General features: G+C 32.0%; 1 protein-coding gene across 4 annotated transcripts; it reads right to left on the bottom strand.

Annotated features, from left to right (window-relative positions):
• Positions 1–2,746: 2,746 nt before the first annotated feature.
• Positions 2,747–10,833, bottom strand: LOC126733695 (ATP synthase lipid-binding protein, mitochondrial). Of its 4 annotated transcripts, none has more exons than XM_050437065.1 (5): positions 10,752–10,831; positions 10,196–10,280; positions 5,153–5,251; positions 4,848–4,962; positions 2,747–3,283 (listed from the first exon to the last, which is right to left on the bottom strand). In XM_050437065.1, exons 2-5 carry the CDS (start codon positions 10,238–10,240, stop codon positions 3,120–3,122), a joined length of 423 nt encoding a protein of 140 aa, XP_050293022.1. In that variant the 5' UTR covers positions 10,241–10,280; positions 10,752–10,831; the 3' UTR covers positions 2,747–3,119. The 4 variants fall into 4 exon arrangements, with proteins under 4 accessions (XP_050293022.1, XP_050293023.1, XP_050293024.1 ...); XM_050437066.1 differs by having other exon boundaries at positions 10,732–10,809; XM_050437068.1 differs by lacking the exon at positions 2,747–3,283 and adding an exon at positions 4,272–4,606 and having other exon boundaries at positions 10,752–10,833.
• Between the last annotated feature and the right edge of the window lie 779 nt (positions 10,834–11,612).

Below are 11,612 nucleotides of genomic sequence, written 5' to 3'. Positions count from 1 at the left end.
GTCCACCGAACATAAATATTTCAAACAAGATGAAACCTTTGGATGTCCATTGGATAGATTTGTGCTGTCTGGGCTGTATATGGAAATGAAAGATCGGGAGACTTCAGTTTTTACGACTATGGAAAAGCTTTTGACTGAGTGAATCACGGAATATTGCTGCAAAATTCATTTGCTCATGGTTTCAGGGGTATTTGCTGAAATTAGTTGATTTGAGCAAGACTGCCTATTTTGGAGAAAATTTACGTTTGCTGATGACGCAACTACTTCGTGTTTTGGCCTGGATGGTATTATTAAGCCAGTCCTGGATTTACACTAGGGGCAAGTTCCCGGGGCGGCAAATCTCATGATAGAAAAGAAAATATTTTCAACGGTTATACTTATAAATTATCATGGGAAATGTTAACATGCCAATATTAAGAGTAAAATTTGCTTTAATGAAGTAATTGCGAAGATATCATCGAACAGTTCGCAACACAAAAAGTCGGACGCGTCTTTCGATGAAAACGACACGCTCATACACATCTTTTTTCGAAAGTCAGATCGTTTTTCGAAACAGTTAATAATATTTTCATTGTCTACATGAACAAACAAGTCTGTAATTAAAAATCCGTCTCCATTTTGCAATTGTATTAAATGACAGAACATTTTACATCTTTTAATTCTTAATTAAGAGTATTTTTCTCCTGTTATTTTATATATTTTTTGTCTTAACCTCCCTTCGTGATAAAAAAAGACGAAAGCAAATTATATTTAATTGAATACAAATTAATTTCTAAAATAAGGATTTTACTAATATTTCAATATGATAGTTTTAGATAATATGCAATCTAATATTCAAATTGACCAGCAACAAATAACAAACCTCGGCATACGATTTTACCTACCCTGAGTTTGGAATCTAAAATCACCTAAAAAAAAAGGGCGGCATTTTTTGTAAATTCGGGCCTGTTAACAGTTACTAGTTTAAAGTATTGGGATTATATTTAAGGAATTTATGTAATAATAGCAAGCTTTACCAGAAAACAAGTTTTCACAATGTTTTGCTTTAAGAATCATATCCAAGAAATTGGATAAACGTGACTAAATACGCATAGTTTGCGCTAACAGAATTCCAATTACTTACTTTTAATGTTTCTGGCATTCTTATTCTAAAGAGGTAATACATACAGTGTTAGTATTTATCTTTCACTATTGTATATTAGTTAATTTATAATTAACTATTGGAAACCGCTTTGCTTTGAATATCAACATTTGCAGTAGAGAAATCACAATAAGTGCTTCCGGTGCACACTTACAGAGGGCGGCAGGTTTCGTATATTAAGTGGCGAAATTTGAACCATAAAATGGAGAAAAATGTATAAAATACAACTAATTACAAATACAATACTAAAGTGAATCTTTTGACGCATGTATTGAGTAAAAGTATGATCTATTGTTCTTGGGGAGTGTTTTCATTTGTCTTTGTTTTGTTAATGCAATGTAAAAGTATCTTTTCCAGAACGTTTGAATGATCGTCCCAAAAGAGAAAATTTGAAATTTAATGAGTTGTACCGAAGCAGGTTTTTTTTTTAATACAGTTCAAATGTTGTACAATTTACTTACCACACCACGAACTCTTTGGCAAGTTTACCAACCCAAGCTTGAAAAAAGCTGGTATTGAAATCGGTAACAAGATGGGTCGATTGTCAGGATACAGCAAATGAATTATGAACACCACTATGTCAAAATCATTGAAGCTTTGATTTTATTTGAAGATGTACTGTACCTAAGCGACAAGAAACTAGAGGACTTCGGATACCTCGACTTGGAACAGCACTCATGGAGATACTTTAAGTCTCCATGCTGGCAATAAAAGATTGCAAAAATAGGTGATAGTAGCATAGCTCGTATTGTGTACTATCACGACTATCATGGACTGATACACGAATGCAGATCAAAGTTCGTGAAGAGGAAGCGTTCAGTCAAGACCGACAGCTCCAGAAAAAAAATAGTCTGACGAATCACGAGATAGGGAAGATCCGTTGTCGGGGAGCGATAATTTTCAGTCGAATACTTTTAACGTTATACTTGACAACGTGGATTTTGAATTAAGAAAAAGGTGCTGGCATATAAAAAGATCTACGACACATTTTCACTCAATATGGCAACACGATTTCAGTGAAATCGATCCAATGTTCCGATCGTAAAGTTTGAGACTTTAGAGCTCGAGTTCTTAGTTGATCACTAAATAAAAATCTGGAACGTAGTTTAGATTATGTAATTATTTTTCTACGATTCTTAAATAAATAAATCCCTTTAAATTCTGTAGTCAACGAATTTTTAACAATAGTAACACATGCAAAATTAGGGCGGCACCTTTACTAAACGGTTCCTTCACTTTTTATCAAAGAAATTGTCAGTAAATAAAAATTCAGACACAGGACAAACAAAATTTGAGTTACTCCTATCCAGATTTAAACTCGATCACTTTCCTTTGACGTTAATTGCTTAACCATTTGCCTTGTACATGAGAAATCTGGAATAGCAAAAAAGTTAAGAAATGTAAAAATTGTGACAGAACATTGTCTTAATAAACTTCTCTAAATTTGTTAACAGGATCAAGTAGATATTTGCAAAAAAAAAACTAAAAATAAGGCCATTTCTATAAAATCAAAAAACAATTTTATTTAATTTAATAATCACCTAAACATTATGTACTTCAGTATGAGTGAAAAAAAAAAAGGAAGAGGACATAAAAACTAGCATACTTTGAAAAAAATCACAAACTAAACATAATTTTTATTGACGTCTCTATATATTCTGCGGTCTGTACAATATTGATGTTATTTTGTCACCCCTGATGTGATTTTTGTATGTTTAGTAACTCTACGATTTAAGAAAACAAAACGAAATTAACAAATATATGATTGAAGTGTTGTTAAATAAATAGTAAGCCCAAAGTCTCTCGAATCATATACTTGTCCTAAAACGTTCCTATCGATTTAAATTTTTAAGTCTTAACGCGAGAGCGACGCTTATACAACGCTTTAACGGAATATAAACGGCACAAACTGTAAAAAAATGATCTTAGGATGGTACATAACATGTAAATTTATTAATATATAATAAAAATGCCCTTCTTAGAAGGCGAACAATAACAAGAAGGCCATCATAAGACAGAAGAGACCCATGGCTTCAGACAGGGCGAAACCCAAGATGGCGTATGAGAAAAGTTGTTGTTTTAGGCTTGGGTTTCTGGCATAACCGATGATGAGGGAGCCGAATACTGTTCCAATACCAGCACCTAGAAATAACATTTAAATTATAGTCAAATATAAGAACATCATATGATGTTGCACATATCTCATGGTAAACAAAAAATTAGTAACGAAAACACTAACCTTACCTTGCAAAAGCAAACATGAACTATGTACAGTTATTTGAATGAAACTGAAAAAAAAACATCGCAAACAAACACAAAATGATAAGTTTTCATTAAAAATGAAGAAGTGCCATGTTAAAGAATGTGTAAGCAGCAAGCATTAAAAAAATAAAGTGGGTTTATTATTGAACATTCAAAGACAATGCCTTTCAATGTTCCAAAGTGTTAAATGGAACTTTTTTTTATTAAAGCAATTAATCTTTTGATTTGATGATGGCTTGAGGATGAAACAGTTATTGGTAGTTTGTTAAAATTTCAGAAGCACCTGAGTCACAAGACAAACAGGATATTTATCATTTCATGCTGATTTTAAAAAGGTGTATTTTTCTTTTTCTTCAGATTTACAAACCAAAGTTTCAGCATATCAAATTTCAATTATTACAATACTACCACCACTATGATATGTACCCTAAACATGTTAATAAAATGGATTCAATGGAGTACTTAAAATTTCCATAGGTTTAAATGTATGTTGGTAATAATTAAACGTAAATGTACAAGAATTAAATCAACATCATCTTACATCAAAACCAAGCTGTATAGCAAATCACTTTTAGTAATAATATGCCAATATACATATAACCCAATGTTAATACCGTACATAAATGTTAAAATAAACGATAATAACCTAATGTGTAGTGTTATTTTTAATATTTCCACAACAACCTATATGGTTAATACAAATATTGAAAAAAAATAGCATTTAAATTAAAAGTTTAAAAACTGAATTTTATTAACTGTAGGGTGTGTGAATATAAAAAATAACCCTAAGACTTCCAAGCCAAGTATACATGCCAAAAACCCCCAAAATCAATAAAACCAAACAACAATAAACTAAACACAAACAAAATACAAATATAACATTTATTTATTAAATACAAATGCAAGAAAACACGTCCACAAGTTACTCTTAAATTCTACCATTAAACTTGATGTTCAGTTAACCAGCAGTAAATTAACTATAGTCAGGAAAAAAAAATATCGCTCATTTGCCAATCTGTTCAAAGTAAATAAAAGTAATTTAAAGCCCGAATAACATGAGAAATGAAATCATGAGACAGAAAAGGCCCATCGCTTCGGAGAGGGCAAAGCCCAGGATGGCATATGAGAATATTTGTTGTTTCAGGGATGGGTTTCTTGCATAGCCCAGTATTAAAGCTCCAAACACAAGTCCTATTCCAATACCTAAAATATGGAACAGCTCGGTTAGATTTTGTTAAGCAAACAGTTACCCTGGGTGATCTATTAAAATTCTTTCATTCACACACAACTTTCATAAATTGGTCAAAAGATACCATAGAAAACAAATTTTATTTAGTAGCATTTAACTAGCCTCATACCCCATTTATAAACAATAGTGCCCATATATAACAAAATGCAAAATCAAGTGATTACTGACCAAATCCAAACAACAAAAAGGACTTACCAGAACCAGCTACTCCTACTGTGGCAGCTCCAGCACCAATGAATTTGGCAGCAGAGTCAATATCCCTTGATACAGGGCTGGTCTGAAGTCCACGGATTGCTGGCAATAAGTTGGCCTAAAGAAATAAAATTCTCAATCTAATGTCTCCACTTTCAAAATGATCCAATAAGATTTTTTATGGTTATTTCAGACATCCAAGGAAGTAAGTAAATCATAGTTGATTCAAGGCAGTTACAAAGAGATCATCATCTTGCTGCATATTGTATTTGAAGATTGAGGAGATCTTGTGAGAACATAATTATTACCTGCTTTTGTTGGTGCTGTTGCACAGATTGGACCAAAGATTGGCTCTGGCTGACGGCACTGCTCAGTGGCCTCAAATATTGTTTGGAGTTGTTGAGGATCTGCAAGTAAATATTTTGAATTAGGTGTTATCATTTAAAGCAGTAAATAGTCTTAGGGATGAAAGTTTTCAGACATCCAAGGAAGTAAGGCAATCATTGTTGATACTCAATGAAAATTGCTTTGATATCATCATTGCTAATATTTTGTGTGGGCCCTAAATATAACTGCTTTGTATGTTAGGGTGATGTGTAGAAAAAAAATACAGGTAAATATGCTTTAGTTAAATTGAACCAATGTCATTTATCATGAATGTGAGTTTGGAATTTTTAAGTTTTATAAATTAATTGATATTTGCTAACTAAAAAAAACTAGAAAATGGGATTTTTTTTTCTTTTTAGTAAAATTGACTAAACATCAAATCAAGGTAAATTACAACCTTTTTTAAATGTTTCCAGCTCTTTTCAATCTTTCAATCCACATTATCGAAAGCTATAAATTACTGTACAATATTTGTTTCGATTTATATTGTAACCTCCCTGTCAAGATTTTAATAGTATATTACCTTACAGTGTAATTTTAATTTAAGTATTGTAAGGCTTAAATTCTACAACTTTACAATTTGACAAAATCTATGATTCTTACACCAAGAGTTCATTTCAAAACCTCCAGATTTCTGAAAAGGTCCTGCTCAGGGTTTTTATAGGATCAAGATATAACTTAGTGTATAGATGTGTTTTGTGGGTGATATAAATGGGAAAATTGAAGCATTAACGGGGAAAATTTACAGAGCTTGTTATGTAATATTATATGACTAAAAAACCCTGTATCTTGTAGATCACACGTTCTTGCTTGTACATTTTAAGTATTTCCATGATCACAAAAAAAATATAAATATAATGTTCTTCAAAAAAATTCAGATTTCTATAGGGTAATGATGACAAGGCAATGCAATAGTCTTAGAATTCCCTCACACTGAACGGCAATGTTTAAAAGAAGCCTTTGAAGAATGCTTTACCTGACAGTACTAAAAGTTTGTCAACTGATAAAGTATTTAAATCTAGACTTAAACAATTAATATGTCAAAATCCCTACTATTCACTTGAAGAATTTTATAAACACATAGATTCTAAACCTACAAGGTAAAAGCTACTGGTAAATTAGCTGTGGAAAGTCTATTTTTCCTTTGAATTTGTGTATGTCTTTTTTTCTTGTAATATATTTATATGACATATTGTAACTTATTGCCCTACTTTTTCACCATTGGGAAGTTTCCATTGAGACTGATGAGAAATTAAACTTTATTATTATGTTCAATTTTAATATTAACAAACAAGATACTTCCGAAAATTTATTCTTAGATCAATCTTAGAACACCCTGTTGACAAGATCTGCAGTAATTATCCAGATAGAATCATACATTGTTTTTGTAAAGTTTTTCAACAAAATATAGTGAAGACTATTCAAACATGGCAAGTAAATACAATCAAACCTTCCACATGGATGCTGAATGGCGATGAAAGTGGGTTCTGCCTGTGTCCAAAGAGTGGGAAAGTATTGGGTGTGAGAGGATGTGATGTCAATATTGTTAAAACCGGAAGCAGCAAGGAAAATTTAACGGTATTAATTACTTTCACGGCGGATGGTAGACTTTGTCCCCCACTCATCATATTTCCATATGTAAAATCACCAAAAAGTATAGTAAACTTTCAAAACCTCAGAGAACATCAAAATTAATGAAGATGAAGAAAATAAAAATCCAAATAAGAAAATAAAGTTTCAAAAAAAAATCAAACCTGATGCAACAGAACAAGCTAACCCTTGTAAAAGTACTTATGGAAATAAATCACAATCTGATTGAGGAAAAAATCACTTCATCCACAATAAATGACAAATGTCTAGAGGAGAAAAAAAATAATCAGGATGACAAAGAGGAAAACTGCACACCTTTGAAAAATGAAAAAAATGAAACTTTAAATTTGGTTGTAGTGGCTAAGTCGGCTAGCTGGAGCAGCTCTTCATTTGAAAAACATCTTGCATATGCACAACCTATTAGCAAAACAAATGAGAAACATCAACGGGAGAAAATATCCTCCGCAATTTCTTCTGGAGCCTGGAGAGAGTATTATGAAGGAAAATTAAAGGAAAAAGAGAAGAAAGAGAATGCGAAAAAGGAAAGGAAAATAGCAACCCTACAAAAAAAAACAAAGTAAAACAAAAAATAACAGTGCAGGTAACCAAGATAAAGATAAGGTAGAAGATTCATCTACTGTACATAAAAAAAAGCAAACATGTGGAGAATGCGAAGACGAACTTGATAGTGATACCGAAATGAAAGGTGAAAAGAATGTTGGCTGTGATTTATGTAGTCGCTGGTATCACTGGCAAAGACTGTCCGACTACTAACAAAACAGCATTTTCTTTACTTAAGTAAATACCAAAAATACTAAATAAATTTATAAACAAAACTGATATATTTAACTTTATCCCAAATAACCAAATTATTCATGTCAAAAGACTTTGGTTCTATCAAACCTATCAATATTTTTTTTATTCATGATTTACATTTAGTTTTCTCTAAATTGTCCGACCACTGGCTCATTGACCCTAGTACATATTACAGAGTTTTTACCATCAGTTTGCCATCCAGAAACATGGATTTCTACCCGATTGATCCACTGTGCAGGTAATAATTGCAAAATTAAGTGCATTTATATTTTCTAAAGGAACAGTGTTATATTTTTTTGTAGAAATCAAAAAGTATAAGTTGTTTATTATTTTTCAAGATCTTTTGTCTCTTCAGTGGAACTTGCATAATAAAGATAAGCATTGCATAATAAAGTTGATATAATATAGTAATATAACCCTATAATATATAATTACAAGCTATCTGACATTGCCATTGCAAACGGATAGAATGCCAGGATTTGATGGTGTCTTTTCAATAAAATCTTAATTTATTATCAGTTTTATTACCAGAAAGGAATTTTAGGATTAATGCTACGATTAGTAGTGGCAATAGTTTGCTATAATTTGGTCACCTCAAGAAAAAGTTCATATTAACCACTTAGAAAATATCCAAAAACCCTTTTTAAGTGTGACCTACCAAAGTATGCCGACAACTTTTAATGTGGTATCCTACAGACTATAACAGGACTTCTCAATCCTCTAATGACCCCAAAAAGCAACTTTATGGGGTGTTTTAAATAGATATTTGTTCTAAGAGACCTTTTCAAATTTCTAAGAAGTTCAACAAGGAACTTTAAGGGTCAAATTGAGTGGAATTTCATTCTATAGAAGCCCTCTACTCAAGTTCTGAATGCTAAAAAAGTTGTGCAAAATAAGTTTAAGACAGTCAATATAGATCTTCAAGATTAGTGAAAACTGAAGGAACACCTCTATCTTGTAGGAACACTCCAGGTGTGTCTTAGTCATTTCCACCATGAATTCTTTCAAGGAAGACTTGTATTAATATAAAAACTTTTATTAGTTTTTTGATGCAATAAATGAGATATATAAGAATTGATCTACTATTCCAGGCTCTTCTCTTTCTCCCGAAGCATGTCTGAGATTCACAGATCATTGAAAACCCTTCGAAAAAGCAAATATATTCCTTAAGAATATATAAGCCAAAGAAGAGACTTGTCTGTGGTATTTAAATATAACAAATTAAATAATCCAATATGTTATTTTAGTGACCCAGTTTAATTGTTTTGAGTTTTAAGAGTTAAGTTGGATGTGGGGTTGTAGCATTAAAAGACTTCAATTTTACTATCATAATCATGATCTTAAGTATTATGATCTACACCTTATTCATAAAATTGAGTTTAATGTTCCTAAAGTTATTCTGATGATCCAAAATTGTGATATGGATGTCATTAATACAAATATATTATGACTTACAACTAGTGCTTAATAAGTAAATACATTGATAACAATCACCTGATGCACTGTGATTTTCCTTTTTATAGTTTTTATTTTTTAATGTTTGTATAGCCTTTAACTGTTTTAATCTGTATTTTTGAACTTATTTTTTATACAGTATCGGCACCAGCAGTGGAACAGATTATAACCAGTATAACTTCGATTTGTTTTTGTTGTGATGATATACATATATGAATTGGTGTTTAAAAGGCATAAATGTAGTTTTTAAGTGTTTGGTAGTTTATATATACATTAACAAACTGTATTGAGCTGAAATGTTGAACCTGAATGATTTGATCATGAGGATCAAACATAATAATGCCAGATGATTAAATGACCATGTTTGGAAAGTTTCAATTTTTCATATTCAAATGTTTTATTTGCCAAATATTAAATGATATGATAATTTTTATTTTGATAGTATTTGCAATATTTGATAGTAATGGCAAACACGAGGGCCTCGATTATGAACAAAATTATTAGTCTACATCCATAAATACATGATACAGAAAAGACAAACAAACTTCTATATCAAAATGCAAAACCACTTAGAGAAGCATATAAAAATGTTACAAAAAACTAACTAGGTACACTCCACCAAATTTAATCATTGGTTTACATAAGGTTTTCAGTTCAAAATTTAATCTTTGTACCTAAGAAACTCATGCTGAAAAAATGATACCAAATGGCACAATTGGAAGGTGGAATGACCTCTTGTACTCTTGTGTAACAAGGACATAACCTTAAAGAAGATAAAAAAAAATCAATGGGGTTATATAATAAAATCAATTTGCCCTTAAAACTCAAATTAAATAAAATATATGAAATCCTGTGGGGTACTTTCCTGCTGATCACAAAAAAAATTGACAAGTTCAAAAGTTACATAACTGTCATTTTCAACAAAAATGTGAATGAAAAAGTGTGTAATATTATAAAAACTATCCTAAAACCATGGCTAATAGGCTCTTTAGGGTCCACATAAGCAACAAATCACAATAAAACTTCTTGCTATTATGTAATAGAGGGCAAAGTAAATGGGCGTAAAAATATACTGAAAAAAAAGCAAAATTAATATTACTTACGGCGCTTCTGGCAGCAGGGGCGATCAGTCTAGCGGCGGCGAACATTTTGTGTTTTTTATTTGTTGGATTTCGAGTCTTTTAAAGCCTAAAAAAGAGTCACGAGTCAAGTCACTTATTCGACCTGAGATCCTAAAGTGAACTGTCAAAAAAAATTTAGCCTAGCTAAAGTTCATGATCTGCTGTTACGTAACGGAATTGGCCGAACGTAGCGGTGATGCGAGTTATAGGAAAAACGCTCTAAATTGGCTGTAAGTTGAGAAATTTATATGAAAATTAATAATACGGATGACAATTAAATTGACAATTTTAGACTTTCGTAAATTGACGGGAAAACAATCGGCCATAATGGCGGCCTTCTAGATACGATCGGGCGTATTCTTACCGGGAATACACGAATATTACGTAATTTTGATGGAAAATGTTCACGGGATGACCAAATAGAACCTTTTTCCTCTTGAATTGCACCACTTTTTCGAGCCGATTGCACTACAATAACAGGAAATCTTTGGATTTAATTTTCTTGAATTTTTACTCACAAATTTTGTCGCCGACTTACCACGGAACAGTGAACGTGCCAGCGATCGGAATGTGCAGTGCGAAATTTTGTAGTTTTCTCGGAGCAACTTGGCAACTGCGCTTGCGCTGAACATGTTTCGAAATTTACGATGTTGCCGCTATCAAGCTTAGGATTTGAAATACGAGGGCGCTTCGAGATGTTTTTGGAAGCCTTTTGAAAATGCTAAAAAGTAAAAAAACAAAAAGGAGGATGAAATTCATTGGTAAAGAAAGAGAATATAACGAAACTGAAAAGAAAAAAAATTTACGGGCAATCTGTTGTCGGGTTACCTCAGTTTGCAGCAAAACTACACTACGCTCCAAAATTAACCGATTTACGGCCAAGGATAGAAATAAAACTTAAAATTTTTAAATTATATATTTTAATTATGAAAACACATTACAGAAACACATATGTGAAATCAAAAAAGAAATAAATCTGCTACTTTCTGAAATAAGCGGTGTTGTGTAAACGCATCAACGGCCTATACCCTATAGTGTTAAGTGATATTGCCGACAACAGTCAGCGTGTAAATAAATAGTGCAACGCTCACAAATATAAATTGTTTGACTTCTACATACACGACTTCTTCTTCGGGAGTCAGTCCTACTGATTACATGTCCAGAGTGATCAACCCTCACTGCACTGGGTGGTTCTAATGGAAGTCGTCTAGCGACAAAGTTCTTTGTTTTTAATAAGCGTACGGCGTTGAATGATTTAAAATTCAGTTGTGACATTTTATTGTGATTCACCGTGTTGTAAAGTTTCCAGGAATTGACAAGAGTACTGTCTATTGTATTTTTAAATAGTGGCCACCATCATTTCTTACCCATCACACCAATTCTATAATTTGCCACGCCA

Source organism: Anthonomus grandis, chromosome 3 (assembly GCF_022605725.1).
Source record: "Anthonomus grandis grandis chromosome 3, icAntGran1.3, whole genome shotgun sequence".
NCBI classification, from domain to species: domain Eukaryota; kingdom Metazoa; phylum Arthropoda; class Insecta; order Coleoptera; family Curculionidae; genus Anthonomus; species Anthonomus grandis.
Note: the sequence above shows the minus strand (reverse complement) of the source record. Positions and strands in the feature narration are given on the sequence as shown.

Excerpts from the sequence above, each read along its gene's own strand:
- LOC126733695 (XM_050437068.1), bottom strand. The coding sequence starts at position 10,240 with ATGTTCGCCGCCGCTAGACTGATCGCCCCTGCTGCCAGAAGCGCC. Across the intron at positions 5,252-10,195 it reads CCCCTGCTGCCAGAAGCGCC|ATCCTCAACAACTCCAAACA; the intron begins GTAAGTAATATT and ends ATTTACTTGCAG. Across the intron at positions 4,963-5,152 it reads AACAGCACCAACAAAAGCAG|GCCAACTTATTGCCAGCAAT; the intron begins GTAATAATTATG and ends TTATTTCTTTAG.